This window comes from Dermacentor andersoni, chromosome 8, assembly GCF_023375885.2.
Source record: "Dermacentor andersoni chromosome 8, qqDerAnde1_hic_scaffold, whole genome shotgun sequence".
NCBI lineage: Eukaryota > Metazoa > Arthropoda > Arachnida > Ixodida > Ixodidae > Dermacentor > Dermacentor andersoni.
Window position 1 is genome coordinate 158106979 of NC_092821.1, and position 24366 is coordinate 158131344.

A 24366-nucleotide genomic window follows, 5' to 3' on the forward strand; every position below is an offset into this window, starting at 1 on the left:
GTAGCATTTAAGGTGGCCAACATGGACGACATTACAGGGAGGCTGGGCATGGCAAGTGGGAGCCGTGATCGGAGAGATTTCGTATGTTACTGTCACTTGGCGGAGGACCCAGTAAGGACCGGCATAGCGCAACAATACCTTTTTCGATAGGCCAATGTGGCAGGTCAGAGATCGTAAAAGGACAAGGTCCCTTGGAAGGATGTTGGGGTCATGGTGACAACTGTCATTGGTGATCTTCTGCTTGTTCTAGGACATAGGGAGGCCATGTTGAGCAACTTGACGTGCTTGTCCAGCTCTGGCAATGATGTCTCAGGCATATTTTGACACAATCTTGAGCGATGGTCAGGATGGTGTCGAAAGGTAATATGGGGTCGCGGCTGTACAATATATGGTGAGTAACCCACTGTGTTGTGCCACGAGGAATTGTACCCGAATGTGATGAAGGGGGAGAGCATTGTCCCAGCCGCAGTAGTCATCGGAAACATGCATTGAAAGCATGTCTGTGATGGTGTGACTAAGGCGCTCAGTAAAGTTGTTCATCTGTGGATGGTAGGCAGCGGTGATCTTGTTTGGTGGCGCAGGTACGAAGTAGGTTGTCCACCGCTCTGTAGAGGAAGTACCGGCTGCGCTCTGTAAGAAGTTGACGAGGAGTGCCATGATGAAGGATGATGTTGTGCGAAAGGTACTCTGTGATGCCTGTTGCACAGGATGTCGGAAGAGCTTTGGTGATCGCATACCGAGTTGCATAGTCGGCAGCGACAGCAATCCACTTGTTGCCAGGAACAGATATAGGAAAAGGTCCAAGCAGGTCTAACCCAATGCAAAAGAATGGTTCTGGAGGCATATCAATGGGTTGAAGGCGACCAGCAGGGAATAGAGGTGGCTTTTTCTGGCGATGCTATAACTCTCAAGAAGTGGCATAGTGGCTGACGGATCAGTAAAGACCAGGCCAAAAGAAGCGGCACCGGACACAATTGTACATGCGAGAGACCCCAAGGGGACTAGCAGTGGGTATGTCATGTAATTGAGAGAGAATGGTGGCACGCAGATGGCAGGAAATGACAAACATCAGCTCAGGACCAGTAGAGTGCATGCTGCGCCGATACAAGTGCCATCCTGGAGGAAAAACATTCAAAGGGAGGAGTCAGACGTCACAGTTGCGAGCTTTTCCATGACGTCACATATGTAGGGGTCATGGTGCTGTTCGGTACCTCGAGCACAAAAGGAGCTTCTTCCTTATGCGTCGGCGCATTCAAAAATTGTAAAACGTTCCATTGCTAAACATTGTCTTGAGTCTGCTCTTGTGAAATCGTGTCACCATGCAATGCGTGCGAGCTTTGACAAGCAAGTTGATAGGTTGGTTTCGGTGGGGTTCCCAAGCACTGTTATCACAACAGTGGCTGAAGCGATCTTGCAAAAAATCAAAGGTGTCATGGTCAAGAAACCGTACGCACAAGAAAAACAAGCTGCGAAACCGGAAGCGATTCCGTATGCACATAGGATAGCCCACAATATGAAAAAGGTGGCAAACAGACACGGCGTCCCAGTCGTGTTCTCGGCTCCTCAGAAACAAGCACAGCTCTGCGCCCGCGTTGCGAGCGAGGGTACGAGGAGCAGCTGCACCAAAAAACATGGAAAGCAGTTTGTAAAGTGCTGCACCGGTGTGGTATATGAAATACCTTTGACCTGCGGGAAAACCTATGTGGGCCAAACAGGTAGATGCGTGAATGGCCGTGCAGCTGAACATGTGCGGTCGCTGAAAGGAGGAGGTGCGCATCTTTCGCAACATTGTGCAACTTGCACTGCGTGTGACCGAGCGGCAGAACATTCTCCACAGAAACAATGCCTGTACTGCAAGAAGTGTGAACCATGGTTCCGAAAGATAAAGATTCTTGGCAGAAGCAGGGAGACAAAGGCACGTGAGGTTTTGGAAGTATTCCATATAAAGAAGAGAGGAAAAAACTGTGTTAGTGATACTTCCGTGATCCTCTTCAAAAGCGAAATGTCCTATCTAGAACGGTTTCGCAGATGATGCATTATGGTCGTTGTGCCCATGTCTGTGATTTTCCTTATATTTGCTGATTTTTCTGTGAATAAAGATAGATGAAGTTGGCTCTTGTCCTGTGTCGTTCTCCCTCTCGTGATTGTCTTAGTTGGCGCTTTTCCGTCCTAATTCAAGTATGCACCATCTAGCCCAAATCAATGTTGTCCTGAACCTTTAGGTAGTGCATTAGGTGCTCGCATGTGTTGCTGAGGAGGTCGTCTTACAGTGCCATACATTTACTTCACTCTGCAGCTCGTTATGTCTTGCAAGAGGTCTGACCCTTCCGATCATACAACTTAATGCACTACCACATGCGCAACACGATTTCGCCTTCAAGTGCTACAGGCGCGTAACATGCTGCCGAACTTTTATATTACACTGGTGTAAATTAAACAGATTAGAATTTGATCCAGCTAAAACTAAAGTTATTGTCTTTACATTACATCAACAATCTTTAGTTCCTGTTCCTTCCATCTGCTTGTCAGGGTGTATGACCCTGGCTAGCTATGATTGCATGTAATTGGACATCAGATTAGATAGAAACTTCAAATTTCATTACTACATTTCAGACATAAAAAAAGATGTCCTATGGTATACACATCCTCATTCAAGCTTGTCCCTTCATTTCACATACCATTCTTTTATAATTGTATTATGAATTCATTCATTCACACGTCAACTACTGCTGTAGAATTACATGGGGTAATACATACAATACTCATCTTGCACCACTAGAAATTCTCCAGAACAGACCAATCAAAATAATAACTTTTAGCTCGTACTACACCGACATCAAACAATTATTAAAAGCCCATAATATACTTACAGTGTCCAACATAATTAAATATAATCTAGATATCTAGTTATTTAAGCATATCAACAATTGATTCCTCTTTTCTTTCATTCCGTCTTCTTCACTAGACAAGGCTAACAGCACAAGGTTTGCTCTTAACAAGAACCTCATCTTGCCCGAAGTCCGAACCAACTACAGCAAGCAAACTGTTCATTTCAGTGCTTTTTTATTATGGAACTCGCTGCCATTTGTTTTAAGATTAATGACACTATACTCATTTATTGTAGAATTCAGAAAGTACCTTTTGAACTAATCCTGTCTTATGTAACATTTTATGTATATACTACCACATAATGTGTGCATTTGCATTGTCATCGGTAAATGCTACAGTTTACTATATTACATTTATTACTAACTCGAGAAATTGTTAGACCACATTGCTTTTCTGTTCAATTTGTTCATATTTCTATATGTTGCTGATTATTTATAAAATATAAAGACACCAAATAAATGGACACACACACAATAGAAGACAATGAGACAGGGCGCCGTCTTCTCTTGTGTGTGTTCATTTATTTGGCATCTTTATATTTTATAATGAACTACCAACTAGCCCAACAGGAAGTCCTTTTAAGTTGCTGATTAAGTTTGTCGTGTAATTGTTTAAATTCGTGTTCTAGTATGTTTTTATAATTGCTGCCTTTCTTATTTGTTTTTGTAGTCTTTGATCTTTTTTAATGTTGTTTCTATAACCATGTTTACTTTTCTTTTCGTGTAGACCATGTACAGGAGGTCCCAGTTTAGCATTTAACTCTATAATCTCCTCCTGTATATTGCATTTTGTAATATGTTTATATATCAGAATAAAATCTGATTTCAGATTGTGATGTAGTGCTAGTATTGGGGCTTTACTGTTGTAAGAGAAGTGACAATGTTTTTTGTGCCCCCACCCCCACCAGACAATGTCGGGTATTCCATATGTCCTTGTGTCTCCTGACCGGACTGTACTGTACCCCTCCTCGATGTACACCACCTCCAAGATCACCAAAACTCTTCCCGACACCAAGGAAACTTCCCCACGATTCATCGTCTACGATGGCATCCACATCAGTGTCGTGGACTACACTACTTGTATTGTAAGTCTTAGCCAATTATATACACTGAAGTGGACCAGTTCCACTAACTTTAAATGGGTTTAGGATAGTTCATTTTGCTACATCACCATAAAATTTTAAGATGGCATGCTTTCATACGGGTTCCACAGCTGGCAGCTGCTAGGAGCTTGGGCCCTATAACCTAAAACTATTCCAATATGTTTTTATTCCAATCTCCTGACTTCAAATTTGCGTAACCGCCAACGCAAGCATCCGAGCGGTCACCCGCAGGGTTGTTTGAACAGACCAATCAAACGCTGTCCTCGTTCATAGGAGGTCACTTTTGTTTCCTCGAAAAACAAATAAGATTGCCTACACTGAGCGGCTTGTCTTATCCAATTGGCTGACAAGAGGCGAGGAGCACGGTCAAGTGGAGAGGGATTCGATGGGGCCAAGCCACTGCATTGAAAATCAATAACCGGATTAAGAGGGTGATGCCGGCGTCTGCGATTGGTCTGTTTTACCTTACTTAGCTTGAGGTGACTGGTCAAAAATCGCGGCGGCATGCAATGGAAGGTTAAGAATGCTGCTAAAACGGATCCTCAGCAAAGAAGAGTTGGTGTCTTTCGATTCAATTTTTTTTTTTCAATTGTTTGATTTGTTGTTACCTATGTTTTCCATGTTAGCTATGTTTTTGCTCCTGTTTTCGCTACATGTTGTTTCTCTTACCCCCCTTACGCAATACTCCAGTTGGAGCCTGTGAGGTATGTGTATAAATAAAAAAATAATAAAAACAGCGAGGTCATAAATGTGCCAGAAGTGCTCGGAAAGGTTACACGGCCACGCAAAAAGATTTATCGTACGAAAATAAACCGATGCTCTCCGGCAGGTGCAAGTAGCCAGTGCCTGAGCAATCGGCGGCCGCCATCTTTTATTCCTTTAAGAACGGGGCAACCTGTGGCTATTCAGAAGAAAATTCAGTTTTGTTCGGCATATTAATGCTTCTTTTATGCATACACGTCACTTTGACGCAGTGAGTTTTTGCAGTTTTGTGACATCGCGTGACAGGCAGGTGAAGTGGGTGCAGCCCGAAAACTTCTTACCAATAGCCAAGGGCTAATGGTGAAAAGGCGTTGAATCAGAAATAACTATTTTTCTTTTGTTCGGTCAAATCATGATAATCATCGTGTACACGTCATATCAGACGGGGAGCTATCGCTTTTTCGTGACGCCGCGTGATGGACAGGTGAAGTGGGGATGGTCCAAAATGTTCCTAACCAATCGAGGAGGGCCGATTGCAGAAATGTAATAGAAAAGCTTGGAATAGTTTTACGTTATAGCGCCCCTTGTACGGCTTTCTGAAATTGTCCATTTTCTAAGCTCATATGAAAATACTATAATGTACAAAAGCATGTTTTCTATCAACAGGGTGTCTACCAATTAGGAAAACCGGGAATTCTCGGTGATTTTGAATAGTCTGAACATGCTCATGGAAAACTCGGGGAATTTGTGCTTCTATTAGGCAAAATTAGCTCCAATTTTATTGGAATGGAACAAAAGTCGCGGTAATGCTGACTCTAGTTACACAGAGGAATCTTAATGAATCGTCTTTGATTCCGTGTTGTCGGCTGGAGGAGTTGCCAGTGTACAGTAAATGACAGACTCCGTATGCCCGATAATTCGGACGGCTTCATGGCACCACTACGTGCCACATAGAGTCGATGCATAAAAACGTCTGAAATTTTGGACGCAAAAACCCTTCGCTGTCTGATTTTGATAACTTTTTGCCGTGACCATAGGCCCAAAACAGCATTAGTCAAAGCCACCACAGCTGCCATTTTGTTTACCTCGCTGCCTCGAACTGGCGCCTACTGGTGCTCTCGCACATAGATCTGCTGGCAGCCATAGCCACTAACCAGCGCCTCCTCTATTTTTTACATGCCCGTCAGGTTGTGTGCCAAACAATGGGAGCTCGTGGGATGCCGTGCTTGGCACACTTGCCGTAGTACGGCGCTACTGGCTGACACTATTGCTCCTTGAAGCCCTTCGGTTCAGCAAGAGCAGGGGAAAAGCAAACATGTCCGCAATAGAGATTAGTAAGAGGCAATTGGAAGATTGATGGAAGAAAAGTAGGGAAATGACAAAAAAAGGAAACGTACCAAAGCAAAGTTCACAATAGGGGGTCAGAAAATTTGGTTGTGGGAGTTAATAACTTTTTTTCTTCTTTTTTAACCTAGGTAGGACATCAGGCAGTATTGGGGGCGGGGACTTACGGAATCGCCATCTGTCGGAAGCGCCTCCCTTGCGTAGTATGAGGGATCACGTGGCACGCTCCTCATAGGTTTGGCTTACGGCGCTTAGTAAAAACACCATGTGACAGCCCTCCTGTACATTTCTGTAAGTACTCTCAAAACGATTGAACTATATTACTGTCGAAATAATAATCTTGGGCAAACTGAAAGCACAGAATCGTTTACAGATGTCATCTCATTACTGAATACAAACAGTGAAAGCCACTGTGCGCGGTTACCGCGAGGGAGTCCCCCGAACCAGTTTCTTGCATGAAAGGTAGGCAAACACTGAGAGTAAACTATGCGAAATATGTTCTTATAGTGGGCTGTCTGTATAACCAAATGGGGCATAACAGAATGAAGCCTCAATGCAGCGATCGCACGGGTTCGCTGTGAGCGCGTTTTCGCACCGTGCCGTGAGCTTCAGGCAGTAGCATATGAACATTTGATAGTGCACTAGCAACCATTGTTGCGTGGACGTTATCAGAGCTGTTCAAAAACAATTTTGCTTTAACAAAGAACTGAGACGCCTACGGCGACTGAAATGTGCCATCGCGACGATTAAATTTTTTTTTTCTTCTAAATTCTTGGACGTTTCAATATTATTTCTAAAGTTGCGTTGCACTGTATGCACTCAGCGGGCGATTTCGCGCTGCTTCTTTTTCGTAATCCAGTGTGTTAATTCATAACACAAACATGACCATATGCCACGCCTTTGTTTAATGTGCTTCTTACCACTCCCTTTCCATTCCTGTAAACTTGCCAGTGTCTAGCATCAACAAGTTTATAGACCAAACCGTCGTGACATTAGCTGGGTAGCGAGCGCGAGCAAACATCTCAGTGCGCGTTTTCTGCTACTCACCAAACATCACAATCCTGGTGCCGTAGCAGAAATATTTCTCGCATCTGTGCTTGCTGCATACACGAGTTGTAGCCAATGGCTGTTTGCCGGTCCTAAGTTTCGTGAGCCAAGCTTCGTGCAGCTCCTTGTTCTGCAGCTACGTGTGAATAAGACTGACACCGGGCTCCGTTGCATACGTCCAACACTGCGGCATCGAGTATTGGCCTACCATGCTGCATGCCTCCAAAGGCAGCCACTACCTATTATAGTATAACTTGAAAGAGCGTAAGTTTGGGCATGTTGGTATTCCATAACTTTTACGGTTTTAGCGCACGAAAAGGGAAGAGAGACAGTAGTACGACACGGACACAGCACTAACTTCCAACAATAGTTTTTTATTCTACGAAGCGGTACACATATATATATGTCAGCCGGCAGCGCCATGGGCGGCAAAATCAAGCGAGAATGGGAGAGGGCAACAGGAGAGGGCTTGCGGGGCCAGCTGCAGCCTTTATGACTGGCATCTAAAAAATAGAGGAGGCGCTACACTAACGCTGCAACTGCTGTTTCGACGTTCACTATTAAGCTTCTTGCCATTCTGTGTCGTGTTTTTTATTGAACTAATTCATTGCTGTCAGCAATACCACTGACTCTGCTTTTGTGGTCCTCGCGATTGGCTTCGAAGCTCGAAAAGCACGGTGCATTGCAGAATGCTGGTTCCCAAAAGTCAGCTTCGCCTTAATAGACGTCAGACTCTGGAGTTTTGCAAGACGCGCAGTGGCACCTGCCGGTGCGAAGAGGCAGTAATTGAGTAGTGCAAAGCCCGACTCCCTTGCTAAGTTGCCTATGCAGCTAGCAATTGCGAAACAACGATTTGACTAGATTTTGGTCCATATTGCGAGTGTTTTGCGCATTTAACACCCAGACAGAGAGCTATGAATTTCTACGCTAGTCAGACGCGCCACCGAACTGCCATAAAGCGCTTGCTGGCTCACTCTTCAGACTGATGGCGGAAACGATGGCAACCGCGATAGCTCCGCACGCTAACGAAGAAACGCCGCAATCGACGCTGCTGTTGTGTTGTAAATTGCGATGAACGTGAAGGACTGAATAACAGCGTTCACTTTTACCGATTTCCATCGTGATCGTATGAAGGGGAAAGGTGAGAGCGCTGGATACGGGCCGTTCAACCTGTTGGGTAATGGAATTACTTGCATTCCCCACAACAAAGCGGCTCGCATGAGAAAGTGCGACAGTTTTGTTCTGTAATTGTGTTGCGTAGCCCTGACGGAGGACCGTGGTAACCAAGCGAAAACTGAAGAATCTGCAGCTGCCACTTCGTTGGTAACAGAAAAAACAACGTTGCGAACCATCCTGCTTATGTGCTATCGATATCCCCACCTTTTAACAGACGTCCGCCTCCGCTTGACTCAACAAGTGGAACGGAGAGATTTGGCAGGTCAGCTTAACCAAACATTTTGGTTCGCTTATGAATTCAAAATCCTGTTCTAGAGCATTGTTGTATCGCGAGCTCATTTCTACTTTCGGTATTTTGTATGTCCTGCGCCGATACAAGCACGCTTCGCAATGTGCTGAGCCTGCTGGACTGTGTTTTTCAAATGTGAGCAATAAAGTTGCTGTAGGAGCACTGGATGAGTAATTGCGAAGTAACGCACGTGTGTAAAAAAAAAATTTCGCGTTTATTTACATTTCTTTATGTGCGCTTGTTGCTCAAAGCGTCTGCGAAAATTTCAAATTAAGGTACTGAGCGATGCTGTAGCTCCTGCGAGAAAGAAAGATGCAGCGCGTAGGCACTGTAGGAAGCTTACTTTCGTTATGATCGCACGCTGTTTGCTGCCTTGGAAAACGTTTTCTGTTTGCTGCCCTGGAAAAGGCTATGAAAGGATTTACTCTCTGTAAATAATTGCGAGACAAAACATTACGATAAAATACATAAACATATAGGAGATACTTAAGTCTTGTGTTCAGGACATAATTCAATATGAACCAATTTGAAATGCTTAGATTTTTTATGCTGATATGCCTATAGACAAACCTGATGCTCTCTGTACTTGCGAGTTGCAGCACGCCGAAATAACACTTGAGACTTTATCTTATATTGTACACGCACTTTCGCCCTGCTGAGCTTCCTTTCCCAAGTGTGGATGGGCGGAAGAAGCTTTCCAAGTCCTTGATTTTTAGGAAACCGTGCCTCAACACAAACGAAAGAGAAGGGTCCATTGTGGTATATGCAGCTTCGCTTACGGACAGCTCTCCTTGCACTACCCAGTTCATACCAAGGCTGCGATGGGGGCGCTGGTGACGGGTTTTTCCGCAGCGCCGCCTTGGCAGAGTCTGAGGTCTATAGAGCAATGTTACGCTGTGAAGCATACGTTAAAGTATTGCAGTGAAGCGTGAGCATGGAAAGGGGCAATTGTCACGGGACACAGTATGTATTCCTTAATTATACACGCATGCACTCGCCATCTTCTGTCACAGTACGAGCACCGATATGCCTAATAAGTGTGCTGGCAGGTCTTCGGAGCTGTTTCGGATGTGCCTGTGGTGACTTGAGCTCTTAAAAGCTGAAAGGGCATGCATTTATTTTTTCGAACTGCCTGATTTTTCGGACGTATTTGCGGCCTCTATGGAGTTCAAAAATGGTACATCGACAGTACAACTGACCAAGAGGATGCTTCAAATTGTCCGCGGGGCAAACATGCGGCGCAAGGAGGACGAGAACAGAAAGGACCTATGCATTGAGGAATGAACGAGAAAGGAAGTGTGCCGCTGCTTCATTGAAGGAGCTTGAGCTCAAAAAAAAAAAAAAAAAAAATGTTGTCTGAAGCCGAAATGCAGGTGTCCCCCTATCCAAACCAAAATTAACTCTTTAAAGCAGTGAAACACAACACAGACATTGTGCGAGGGCTAATGGCATGTCAGGGCACAGCGTTCTCTTGGTAACAGCGCAAAGGGACACGGACAAAAGGAAGAAACACAACAACATGGGTGCTCATGTTGTTGTGTTTCTTCCTTTTGTTTATGTCCCTTTGCACTGTTACCAAGAGAACGATGAACTTTAACCAACTCGTCCACTTTGCTATGTTGCTTCAGCATATTGCCACAGAGAGATATTCACATGCCAGTTACGGGCACTCTCGTGAAGTACCCTTCCAAGCGCCTCATCACTAAAGCCCCTAGGCACTCTTCAATGAAGCACACTGAACAAACTGGTTTATTGTGGGTGAACCTGTGCCCAGAAATTCAATATTAAGCATTCACGTAAATTAAAAGAAGAGTTAAAGGGACCCTGGAACGATTTTGACGATTTTCTACAAACGTACTGAGTCGTTAGAGTAGGTCCTTCTGGTCATTAATTGAAACATCTAAGTGCTCCGCGTAAAGCGCGTAATTTATTATAAGGTTTTAAAAATGCACATCGCTGCCAATCGCAGCACACTGCTCGGCGGAATTTTAAGCCACCCCTACCCATATGATGTGAATCACCCATATGACGTCAGTGGGGCAAGCTATCCGATTGGCTGACCAGGGCGGGTGATCGATAATTTTCCCAACTTTATGGTAAACAAATGATGTTTGTAATAGTTGGAATGTTAGTTAATTTGTTTTTATAAAAAGAAAGTAACATAAAGGGAATGCACAATAACTATTTTTCAGTACACTTAAGCACTTCTGGTACCAGCAAGTGTAGTCTGCTCGTGTTACAAAGTGCTCCGTCTTTGACGAGAGCTCTGCCGTCAGTGTCGGTCTGTCTTTTTGTCGGTCTGTCTTTTTGTGGACTGCAAATGTAGCGACTGGCAATATGTCAAGCTGCGACATCGTGTCCATCTGCAAGCCAGTAGATGAGCGGACTGGCTGCAGCGCATCGGACTGCTGCTATCCGATCGGCGCCAGGATTTGGACGATTGCGGCCGTCGCTTTACACCGGAAGATTACTAACGCAATAGCGTTTCGAGAGTCCGGTATTAGGGTAAACGCAAGCGCAAGAGGACAGGGCCTGGCCGTGTCCCCTTGCGTGTCGTTTCATGGGATGAACAGAAGCGCACCGCGCAAGTGGTCTGCACGGTGCAGCCACCTGGTGGCATAGAGCTCAGCCAGACACGGTAGCATAAACAAAATGTATTCTTTGCTGCTGGTGTAAATTTTTCGCAGGAGTGTAATCGTTAACACATTGTTTTTGTAAATGTTTAAAATGTTTTAGACTTGGTTAGAGCAATATGAGCTCTTTCTTTGGCTGGTTAAGCTCTGTGCCTACAGGTGGCTGAACGGTGGAGACCAATCAGGCAGCTCACGTACGTCTACGCTAAAGTTCCTTCATCAGCCTGAGTTTATGCCTCCACCGCTGCGTCGAAACATTCAGCTGGGGTGTGATTACCGGAATACCAGACACATTCGGCACTACGACAGAATGCTCTTAACGCACGCTGCTTCGATAGCTCTTGCTTGGGGTCGACGGCCAAGCGGCTAGCAGAGAGGTTTCGCGCGGGTGGGGGCGGGCTCCAAAACAACCGGAAGTGGACGATGTGACATCGCATCGTGACGCAGAACCAGTGAAGGCGGAGCTTAGCCCCAATCACTCGGCCAATGAGTTGAGGGGGAGAAGCATGGCTAGGGAGGAGGGTAACTTGTAATCACTTGTAGCTCGATTAATACGTAATGCTTCGCTTAAATTGTGGTGCGAGTGTTCTACTTAAGCTGTACCCTACGCATCTACAAAGTTTGTCCGAACCGTTTCAGGGGCCCTTTAACAGGAGCCTATTCCACAGTCAACCGCGTCTCCTCACCGAACACATTTTTCATGCGCCCCGAAGGCCAGGAGGCACAGCGTGGCTTTTCATTGTTCTCATTGGACGAGAGACTCTGGCGCTCTCGTGTGCTCGTGCACGGGAGACGCGCTGTATCGCCATGCGCAAGGTGTTGCTGGCGCTCTTCTAATGACGATGCGATGAGTAATGCCTAGGGGCTTTAGCGATGAGGCGCTTGGAAGAGTACCTCACGAGACTGCTCGTAACTGGCATGTGGAGAGCTCTCTGCGGCAAAATGTCAGGACAGTTGAGGTTGACTTACCAGTTGTTGAGAAAAGATCTCACTTGTGACAAAGCTCGCACCTTATGCCAATGAGCTTGCTATTAGTTGTTAGAAATAGCCGAGGTTCGAAAATGTTTTCTTTTGTATGCATATCCATTTTATTCATATTTAAGAATGTTTGACTCAGTTTGCAATGGGTCTTATCATTTTTTGCGAAGATATTTTATTCACTGTGTATTTTACTAATCCCTCCCTTGTTCTTTCTTTTTGAATAAAATAAACACTACTCCTTAATATTCGAACTGGATTAAGTCGGTTTTTTTTTTTTTTTAGTTTTTTACATGCTCACTAGAGAGTGCTCATTTACATGCTCATTGGGCAACATGGTGTCAGCGCGTCTTGACATTAAACATAAAGTTCCGTGTCACTCAGGAAATCTTACGAAGGCACTCAGGGAAAACCTGGAAAACTCGAGGAATCTAGAAATGTCAACTTGGTAGACACCCTCATTAAAACAAGTCTGATCTTAAAGTAGATTTTCAGGATGAAATATTCTACCGATCTTGGACTATTTCCAGACAAGCTGTGCCACTTATCTGCATTTGTGTTGAGAAGGCTTTTAACTTGTTTGCTGGAATTCATCTTATGATGCATCATCAGTTGCCTAATGTCATGTCTTCTGTTCTTAACCTAGAGACTGTTTTAAAGTCTAGCTTTTATGCAAAGGTCAGATGTGGTGCAATCAAAATTTAATTTTTCATTGATGATTGATGCTTCACTGCTCACAGTGTTAATACATGCAACAGACAGATACCAAATGATCAAATAAACAGGACAGGCACTGTGCGACAAGGTAGTGGCTTTTTTGGGCAAGGCGGTTTTAAACACACGTACATGTTTGTGAAATAGCCAGTGCATTCGAAATAAGCATCAGTTGATAATAACAGTCTCTACCCTGTTATGTCCTGAACAAGGGTCTGGATCCGATCTAGTTGGTACGGCACCATTTTCCTTAAGGCAGGTCAAGTGCACAAAGACACAGATGGTGAAAAGAAGATAAACAAGGCGCTCTCCCAACTACTAATTCTTTGCAAGAACCCCCATGTATACACATTCACCATTCAAGTCACAGCGCAACACCAGAGAAGTTTTCGAAGCATCTTGCATCATTCAGCTTGGCACGGGTTGCGCCACGGCCCCGTCCATGTTGCTCTCGAAGAAAGAACTTGATTATCTACAACACTAAGAGTTGGAGAGCACCACAGGCTCTGATCACTCTTCTTTGCTCCCCCACCTTTCTTTTTCTTTCTTTTTTCCCAACTGTCTAAGCTTTGGTGCCTAGGGTTTACAGCTGTTTCAGTGTCCCATTGTATTTTCTTCACACCCCCATTATAGCGCTTCTTAGCTTTTACTACTCATTTTATCCTTCTACGATCTTTTGGTCAAGACCTTTTATCGGTTCATGTTTTCATAGTATAATCATGGCGTTCTGCAGACACATATGTATGAGCATGCGTGGTGGGGCATCTTCTCACACAGTTAGCGATATAGTTATCATTGGTTGTGACACATGCGCCGTGACTTGAATAGTGAATGTATATATACGAGGTTTCTTACAAATAAAATTAGTTGTAAGAGTGCCTTGTTTGTCTTCTTTTTGCCATCCGTGTCTTGGTGCGCTTGACCTACCTTAAGGAAAATTAGGCTGTTATGTCCATTCATTCTGCCACTTGGTATCTTGTACTATAAATGAAACTTGAAGGAAACAGTACAGAAACATGACAAAAATAAGAATTGACAAATGTGTCACTTATGTCATCCTGTTTTTCATGTTCATAGAGTTCTTGTATCTTTTGTGCTGTTCCTTCAGGTTTCTATAATGTCTACTCTAGACAGTGTAGCTTCATTTCCAGCTTTGGCTGCATTTGTAACAATTGTATAATTTAGGCTCCAAAATGTGAATTTGGGCTTACAGAAAGCCCAGCTGCAGCAAAATTTTGAAAAGCATAAGAAGCTTAGTTTCGGGATGTTTCAACAAGAGCAGCCTCCATGCAAAATTTTACACTTGAAATAGGTGCATCCCAGAAAGCCAAGAAATGTAACCGTTTTGATAGTAGAGAAACTTGGAAAAACGTCAACCAATACCACTTACACAGAACCCAGAATACTGAGAACCAGCATGGCTCTTCGGTATGATTTCAGAGATTAGGCAGCACTTGCAGCATGATGAAAATCAGTGGGGTATTGGTCAAGGATTTGCATCATAACCTCCAGATGGCTGCATCACCCCTGAAGTGCTATTTAAAGGCTTGATAATAAAAATAATTAGCCAACTACCAGCCCTGCAGATTTACCAAGATTGCTTCACTAGCGTACACTGCTCAATTTATAACCAATTTAGCTATGGTGAAACTTTATTGAAGTTGTTTTTTAAAGACTAGCTATGGAGTGACTGCACATAGCAGTTGTGATTACATTGAACAAATGTTCACATTAGTTTTTTCCAATTTGTTTTTAAATTTATGCTGATAGTACCAGCTGGCCCAGTCCATTACATTTCTGCGCTGTCCGTGCTGTTAGCAAGATGCACCAACTCACTGTGATCAAGGTTTTTTTGCTTTACCAAGCACAACAACTAAATTTTTATTTGCAAGGGTCATGGATTTGAGGATGAAATTATGTGGCACAAAGTAGAAAAGCATATGCAGTGAATCCAGATTCATTTCTTAAATGACCAGCTTTCAATGTGTCAAATTTCACAGGTGCAGTATCTCTAAGGACTGAAATAAAAGCTAATCTTATTAGCCCCTTCTTTGCTGAGAATATGTTGGATCTGAGCTTCAAAGATAACTTCAGTAAGTTCTGTATTAGGACACAAGTGGAGTTTATGAATAGCTAGAAAGCTTTGACAATTTGTTGTCATGTGTTTCTGTTTTCAATCTACAGGCTTTCAAGAGTCTCAGTGACAACTTTGCCAAGCAGCAGGCCACGTTGATCTACATTAACCTCAAGGTTTGTCACTATATGTTTGTTTGGCTCCATACTATGATTAATAATTTGCAGTGCACAAAAACAGGACAAGAGAGACACATAACATTGAACAGTGTTATGTGTGTTATGAACAGTGTTATGTATGTTATGAACAGTGTTATACTACTATGGGCGTCCAGAAGGAGGGGCCAGGGAGGCCCCTGCCCCCTTCCCTGGAATTTCGTATATTTCTTTATGCACTAGCAAAAAGCTACACAGCTTGATTAGCATGCACATGTCCCGCATACCCGTATGAAGCGCCCTTCAGGATTGCGAGCCAACTTTGCATGTTACACACTATGGCTAGTCTTGCTAGTCATATCATGATAGTGTAAGAAAAATTGCATGTAGTGGCTTTTGAAGATAGCGAACAATTCTGAGAGAAAAGTTTGACATTTTCTTTTAAAGCAAAGCTTTCTTTGCCTCTTCCTTTGGCTTTTGTGGTGCTGTTTCCTTGCATGCGCTGCGTCGAGGGTGGTTCAGAGCGTGTATATACATGGCAGGAGCGTGGCAGAGATGATAGGTGAGATGAGAAAGTCGTTTGAACCTTTCCATCATGTGGCATGCGCACAATGCCCTCTGGAGCTCCCTGGGTGTTGCAACATTATCCTGTTGACAGCCGTAATTATCCGTGACCCCCATCAAATGCATAGCAGAAACTGCAGCGCTTACCTTTCTACTAACTTGCAAGTCCAGAGGGGACGTAGATAGAAGTGTAGGCAGAAGTTGGAAGAGGAGGTAGAGAATGGATAGAACCAACCTAGTCTCGAAACGAGTGAATAACAGCCTTGCCACTCTCGCACTTCCCATACAGGGGGAGAGGGCAGGAGAGGGAAAATATGATCTGAGAAGGCAAGGAAACGGAGGTTGCAGGCAAACTGATGTTACGGTATGGTAATCTCCTGCTATTTCTGAAAAATAGACACCATGCAAATTTCTCAAGCGGACAACTCACGCAGGACGTCCAGGCACAAAGGCGCATTAAAACACCGTATGGTCCAGGAGACACTTTGGAAGAGGTTGCACATCAAATCAGCATTTCCATGCCCGCCGCGGTAGCCTGATGGCTATGGCATTTCTCGAGGTCGTGGGTTCAATCTCGATTGTGGCAGCTGCAGTTTGACGGGAGCAAAATACAAAAACGCTAGTGCACCTAGATTTAGGTGCATGTTAAAGAACACCAGGGTGCCAAAAATTAATCAGGAGTCCGCCACTACAGCGTGCCTCATAATCCAATTGTGGTTTTGGCACGTACATCCTCATAATCCAATTCAAGTTTAATACTTCTGCCTTGATGGGATGTGCCATGTGAGGCAATGATAATGCTCAACTGTCTCGGAGATTATGAACAATAGCGCACTAAAACGCCTCAAGCAAACGCGCCTCCCTGTGTTTTCTGTGTACTATGCAGACAAACAGCAGTGGTGCACGTGAGGTAATGTTTAATATCAACTCACCACTGTCGCATTGGATTAAACGCTGAAGAAATTACACATTCACCATCAAATTCACTCCTAATTATCGTCAGTCAAAGCCCACAGCATAGACAGCTTCATTTACATCAATTCCCACAGTGTGTGGGATCCACATATTTTTGTGAATTCAAAGATATTTATGCAGTCTTATTGTGAGAACTTCAGTTCTCGCCTAAATTGCCAGCTACATCTAGGAAAAAATCTTGACCACTGCACTTAGTAGGGAGGGTCTAACGCCCCTCCATGGTGTCACATCTCCTTGTAGACCCTCCTTGCCGAAATGTTGTCCACTGCATATACCCCAGCCCCCAAACCAAACCTATAAATCTGCTCCTCAGAAAACTTGCACTGCATTGAAAGTGAGAGAGGCAAGTGAGGCAAGTCCTTATTATGCGAGCCATTTCAACGAGATTAAGAGAGCACCACATACTGATTTTGGTCCCAGGTAAGTGAAACCGAAACCAAGTTTGGTGCATGCTTATCTAAAAAGGATAGTTAATGAAATACACTTTTTTATTACTGTAACAGCTTAATATGCATGCCTTACTTCGTTTTCTGTGTATGAGATTGAGAGTCAAGCACTTTGGATGAATGTAATCAATGTAAACACACAGAAAGCCACACTGTCATATGGAACTGGTCGGTTGACTCGGGGACACCTCGCGTGGGGAGAGGATGATCGGCCGAATCAACACGTGAGCACCACACATTGAAGTCAGTGACAAAGTTCTGTGACTCAAAAATTCCTTGATTCAGAGAACCCCATTTGTGCACCATTTACATACAGACACGAGCTGTCGGAAGTTGCATCCATCAATCCCGTACATGTGGCCGATTATGTATACCGACATGTCTTTTCGGCCGGCCGCACAAAGTAGAACCGTAACACGTGTTTCTTGGAAATTATGCCCCTGAATGTGTGTGCGTCTCCGTGTGTGTTTGCGTGATTCGGTGTTTTTAAGTGCCCAACTGTCAACGGAGCTGAGAACAACCAAGACAGCGGATGAGAGAGCGACGAGCGGCAACTTGTGTGTGTGTGTGTGGTTGCTCGACTGTGCGGGTACGTGAGCGAGATCGAGCAAGATGTATAAAGTTGTGAGCGTGCATTTTATCCTGTAAATTAATTTTCCTTTTAGATATAGCCCTTTCGTGCAATGTATGCATTTAATTGTCCTTCCAGTCAATGTGCATATATTTTTTAAGGCTATCAACCACAAGGAACTCTCTAACCAGCTTTGCCTTGCACGGTCCCAAATGATGGACATCCGACACTTTTTTGAGCATCAGTGAGTGTCTGATGGAGTGTTATCCAGCTGTCCAGTCAAATCTTCTGGTGTACCATGTGACAGTGTTGCATCATTTAGCTAGAGGGATGAAAACTTTCATCAGCAGGCAGTAGCTGAGGTTGTCAGCTCCATGGAAGGGACTCCACCTACAGTGAGCTCCCATGATGTAGGAAGCCATGATGCCTTTTCTCCTTGCTTGGGATTAAATTGTGGTGACAGTAGCAAGAAAGCGACTAACTTGTCTCAAGAGCATGACTTGGGAGAGTTTCTAGGCAAAGGTAAACACACGGGCATCCCGCACTGTTTGAAGTTACGCCTTCTTACTAACCCGTAGTCATCAAATGTTGCAAACAACTTTAAGAAAGATGTAACACCTGACAAGAAGACTTTTGGTTCCCATGGCTGGCAGATTATGCCCCTTGGCTTGCGTACTCAGTGACAGCGAAAGGTGCCCTTTGTCGTTACTGCGTCACTTTTCTTCCAAATGTTCGCCGGGGTGCTCAAGGTAAAAAATGACGTACAGTGCAAAGGACAAGGGCTGCGAGAGACGACATACGCTGCGCAGTGTATGCGCAGCGTATGTAGACGACAGCGCTGCGCAGCAAGCAGTTACTTGTTGTACAGCAGCTGAACAGAGCACTGCATGAGCAAGTTGAAAGGAACTGCGAGAAACTATTTCCGATAGTTTCCACCATTATCTTCTGTGCAACACATGACTTGCCAATTCACAGGAAGCAGTCTGACAGGGGAGTCTTCAATGATCTCCATGACTTTCGGGTAGAAGCTGTACATACTCGATGTCAAGAACACCTCACTTCTTCTGCTGGCAATGCAAAGTACACTTCCGTCCAAGTCCAGAACGAGCTCATCACAATCTGCGGCGACATCCTGAGAGAGCAAATAGTGGTCGAAGCTAACACAGTGTTTGCTTTTTCCATTCTTGCAGACGAAACTGCAGATATTATGCAGATGCATGTAGTCATTCGCTTTATTGACAAGGTGGGAACCTATGTATAGGTGCGAGAGCAGTTTGTGGGATTTGTAGAGCTGGAGCAACGGAACTCCGCTTGCATCGCCGCTATGATCTTGAAGTGTTTGGTGGATGCCGGGCTGATTCTTTTTAACCTCATTGGACAGGGCTACAATAAATGCTCTACAATGGCTGGAAAAGAAGCTGAAATGAACAGAATAATGCAGAAACCAGGGCGTCTACCAACCGGGACTTCTCAGGGATTTCGAATAGTCTGGAAATACTCAGGGAAAACTCAGGGAAAATTGGGTGTAATGTTTTTGAAAGAGAATGAAAGTCGCAATATTGCTGGCTCGAGTAACAGAGAGGAGTCGTGAAGAATCTACTTTGACGCCGTGTCGTCGGCTGGAGGTCTTGCCATTGTACAGTCAAACGACCGGCCTTCCGGACGCCCGATAATTCGGACAGCTTCGCGGCACCATCACCTACCCCATAGAGTCTAAACATCTGAAATTTCGGACGCAAGAACCCTTCGCCATCCGATTTTCCGGCCTTTTTGCCGTGACCGCAGGTCCGAAATCACATTAATCAAAGCCGCCACCGCCGCTATTTTTATTACCTCGTCGCCTCGAACCGGCGCTCTCGCACGCAGATCCGCTAGCAGCAGTAGCCACCACCGCGGCAACGCTAGGCTTAGCTGCTTCGACGTTCGCTACCAAGCTTCTTGCTGTTCGACGCCGTGTTTTTCATTGAAACAGTTCGCCGCTGTCAGCAATGTTATCGGCTCCGCCTTTGTCATCCTCGTAATCGTCTTCGAAGCTCGTAAAGCACGACGTGTTGCATAATGCTGGTTTCCGAATGTCAGCTTTGTCTTAGTACAGTAGTGCTACGCGGTGAAGCATAAGAAATGTAGAAAGGGCCAATTGTCACGGGACACGGTATGTATTCCTTAACTATTCAAGTGTGCACCCGCCATCTCCTGTCACAGTACGAGCACCAATATACCTAATAAGTGTACTGGCAGGCATTCAGAGCTTTTTCGGATGTGCCTGTGGCGATTTGAATCCAAAAGGGTCCCTCACCAGGTGTGGCCATATTGAGCTGACAAGTGCATACATTGTGTGATAACAGTCGCGTTTGCAAAGTATTACACCGCAACGTACCACGGAAAGACTTGAAATTTCAAACCGAATGCGTTTTTTGGTCTCCTCGCGGCTGCCATGTTCCAAGCCGGAAGATGATGTGACGACCCACTTACAGGGGCAAAGGTTCGTGTACTCAATGTTTTAAACGGTTCTCTTAGGCGGAGCCTCCGAGAACCCAATTGAGGACAAAGCCGTTGGTTTGAACACACACACAAAGACTTTTAATCAAACTAAAAAGGCATAAAGCAAATAGAAAGAAATAGAAAGCATGCATAAAATAAACACTCAAGCGGACATTGCGGTAAGGAACATACATAGGGCTTTAACGAGGGCGCGAGTTCGTGCTTGCCACGAGGGCGGGGACGCGTCGCAGTCTCGACGCGGCAACGCGGTGAGAAGCTGGCAGAAGGAGTGGCGCCAGTCTCACCAAAGGTCGCGGCGTAAGCTGACTGACCGGGCGCCGGGAGCGCGCCAGCTCTGGCGAGGCGAGGTAACGCTGGCGGCTGGGTGGCAGGAGTGGACGGCAGCGGCGTTCTGGCCGGGCAGAGAGCTCGGGCCCGTAGCCCGACTGCTCCCCTCTCGCCCACGGCGCGGAAGCTCGAACGCCAGCCTCGGGCAGCAGGCGGCACGGCAGACGGGGTGGCGTTCTGGCCGGGCAGCTGGCGTAGAACTCGGGCCAGAAGCCCGACTGTTCTCGTCCTGCCCACTGGCGCAAAAGCTCACCGGCCTTGAGGAGCTGACGGCACGCTCAGGTAGACGGGCGACGCACAGGAACAGGTTGGCAGGAGGCCCCGGGCGGGTGAAGTCCTGGTGGGCTCGGGTCCGGAACCCGACGGCCCGTCTTCAACGCCCGCTCCGGTGGTTGACCTCCTCCTGCCGTCGTTTCCTGGGACTCTCCTGGCGTCTCCCCGGCGTCTCCCAGTGTGTCCTCTTGCGTGTCCTCTTGCGTGTCGCCCATGTTCTGCCAGCGCACCACGCTTTTTCTTGTGGTCTGGCCGATTTGGCATTCTCGGATTGGCTGCCCGACGCCCCGTGGTCTTTTCTAATTGGTTGCTTTTTTCCTTTTTGTTGTCTTTCCTGCGCCGCGCGTTCTCGTGCCGGACGCTCTTCGTCGTCGTTGTTTTCCTTCTTCCACCTCGGCGCGCGTGCACTCAGCGTCGTCTGCTCTCGACCGTCCCGATCACCGCACCATGTCGCGCACCACACATCACAGATGACGTACACGTGCTAGTGTGCCTACGTACACGTGTTTGCGCTGTGACGTCACTCGTGGTGACACGTGACTTCAAGAATTATTCAAGGCAATATTTGTTATTTGTGTAATATGTTGCTTGAATAAACAAATCAAAACTTAGAAAAATAATAAAACACAAACCGAATGTCTGCATGTTTTTGTTTTACTTCACACCGCAGCAAGAGAGGTGCACTTCCATTTCATCTGCTTGTTCCCACGTCGTGCAATTGCCTGCACAAACACCAAAAGCACGGGAGCATGCTCTGTGATCCACTTGGGCCTGCCTCAGTATTTGTATAGCACTGACTTACACAGCTAATCTGGTGTCCTCGTACACAGTGTGCAAAATCGTGCACTGCACGAAACGAGACAATCACAACAGCTCACACGTGACACCATCAGCGCAAGTGCACAGCGTGATACACAAAAAAAAAAGTGAGAAAGAAAAGAAATGAAGGCAGGGCCCGTGTCGTATGTGTCACGCGATCCTCGAGGTCCGGTGTGGGAGAATGAGAACAGGAGGAAAATGAGAACAGAAAGGACCGACGCATTGAAAAATTAATGGGAAAGGAAGCATGCCACTGCTTCTTTGAAGAAGCTTGAGCTCGCGCAAAAAAAATAGTGGTGGCTGATGCCAAGATGCAGGTGCCCCTCGTGCAAACAAAATAAACTCTTTAAAGCAGTGAAGCACAACACTGAGGTGTTGTGCACGGGCTGAGAGTATATGAGAATAGTTGAGGTTTACTTAAAAGCTGGTGTGAGAGAGAATATTACTTGTGAGAAAGTTCTGGGCCTCATACGAATGAGCTTGCTATCAATTGATAGAAATAGCTCATATAGAAAATCTTTGCTTCTACATGCATCTCCTTTTAATTCATATTTTAGGATGTTAAAGTAGATTCGCAATGGATTTTACCTTTTTTTTTTTCGAAGGTATTTTATTTCCTATGCATTTCACTAACTCCTTCCTTCTGTTTTCTTTACACTACTCCTTACTATTAAAACTGGATTAAGTAGCTTTTCCTTGTTTTTAAGATGCTTACTAGAGAGTGACAGCATGGGTGACATGGTGTCAGCTCGTCCTGAAATAAAAGAAAGTTCTCTGTCACTCAGGGAATTTTACAAAGCCACTCGGGAAAAACCTGTAAAATTCAGGGAATTTGGAAATGTCAACTTGGTAGACACCCTGAGCAACGGCTTCCAAAGGCACTATTTTTCGACTGCGCAAGTCGCAAGCTGAATCTCGTGATCAACGATTTGAATGAGGTCGCTCTGAAATTCAGAACACAATAGGGATCATCAAACTATAATCGTCTTCCATGGGAGTGTGCTCCGAAGCAAATTAGTGCCCAGTATTCCAATGCTGTGTCAGACAAGATGGTCTGCAAAATGCAAGTCAATTAGGATCTTCTCTAAGCATTATGTACCCATAGTCAAAGCACTTGAGCTCACCTCAATGGAATCAACCTTGAATGCTGCAACTAGGCAACGAGCTCACATCCTCTGCTGTGCAAAAAGTTAATTTTTCTTCATCTGCTTGCACATTGTGGTGAAGTAAAGTGCATCGCTGGAAGCAGTTACAAACTTTCTGCAAAGTGTATCCATAGACTTACGTTCTGTACACGACCGCATCTCTGAATTAGTACATAATATTTTTTTCAGCCACCGAACTAACACTCAAGAGCACAAGGGTTGCAATCCAGGCCAGTTGGTACATAGTTGAAGGAAAAAAAACAGTCACAAAAGACCTCTCTTGTCTTTTGTGACTGGTTTTTTCCTTCAACTCAAGAGCAGTTCTCCGACATCATGAAAACAGCAAGTGAGGCAGCCTATCACTTAAGCATGTTGATATCTATACCAAGACATGTCTCTCATCAGGCCCGCCGAAGCAACTATGGGATTCAATCACCGGAGAAATACTACCATGTGGCAATATATATGTGCCCTACTTGGACTCTCTGCCTGCTTCTTTAGCTCGCCACTTTTTTGAAAGCTATGTGAAGAGCTTCAAATTTCTCCAGCTGCATCCAGAAAATATGAAGTATTTGAGCCATGTTGACTTTGCTGTCCTTGCTGAAGAAGTCTAAAGCTTATACTGCATGGAAAACTTCAAGGTAGAGGGCATGTCTTGGTACGACATGTGGCGCAACTAAACTGGGAACTCTTCAGAAACAATGTATACTCTGAACTTCTGCTTCAGGCCAAGACATTCTTCCCCGCTGTTGCAAAAGCCACTGAGGTAGCTCTGGCCTTGCCAGTTACCACCTGCTCTGTCGAACGCTCCTTCAGTACGATGAAGAGAGTGAAAACCTGGCTACAGTCAACAATGACAAATGACAGGCTGGAAAACCTTTGTATGATGAGTGTACACCGAGAGTGTATAAGGAAACACAAGAATAATGACCACCTGTGTCATCACGCATTTTTCCCAGAAAGACCCTAGGCGTCTGCAGCTGCTGTTCAAGGAAGAATAACTGACTGTAGCTATACATGTTGGTGAACATATTGGGCTGTGTGCTGGTGATCAGTTCACGTGAGTTGAGAACCTGCACGCAGCAAGACCGGTCACTCTTTTCAAGAAGTGATGGTAACTTTTTGCATTTTGCTTAAGTTTAATTCGTTGTTCATTAATAAATTTCAATGCACCTTCTCCACGCCCGGCACTAATTTACTGTTTCTAATTTTTGTTTCATGAGCGTAGTTTAGACTGCAAATGGAGCGTTTTTGGTGCTATCCTTCCCCTTCCCCAGCCAACAGATTCCGCCCTCCCCCCTGCAAAAAGTTTTGCGGATGCCCTTGATAACTACAATACTGGCAAGACTGCTATAGTATCTGGTAATCTAGCCCTCCACTGCTGCGAGTGCGATTGTCCTGCTTATCACGAATATTTATAAATGTTTATTGGTGTACAAGCATCCACATAAGCTAGCCAGAAAGATAATAGATGTTTTTGAAATTTAAGACGCAAAAATGATTGTTAGCAGCCCTTCAGCATATGTCTCTGGAAAAAAGATTGCACATTTTTATGCAACATTTAGTTATAATTAGGTGATAAAGAAAGGTTTTTCATTCTTGTATAAATGGCCACCAACTGAGTTGACACTCAGTGCTGTA

General features: G+C 45.0%; 1 protein-coding gene across 11 annotated transcripts in view; it reads left to right on the plus strand.

The window, feature by feature from the left end:
* Positions 1 to 24366, plus strand: part of LOC140219924 (sodium-independent sulfate anion transporter-like) — a 521780-nt gene that overhangs the window by 451040 nt on the left and 46374 nt on the right. For all 11 annotated transcript variants that reach the window (XM_072290106.1, XM_072290101.1, XM_072290100.1 and 8 more), the window contains exons 16-17: positions 3797 to 3973; positions 15059 to 15124. In XM_072290106.1, coding sequence (XP_072146207.1) covers positions 3797 to 3973; positions 15059 to 15124 — 243 coding nt within the window. The remainder of the gene's footprint in view (positions 1 to 3796; positions 3974 to 15058; positions 15125 to 24366) is intronic.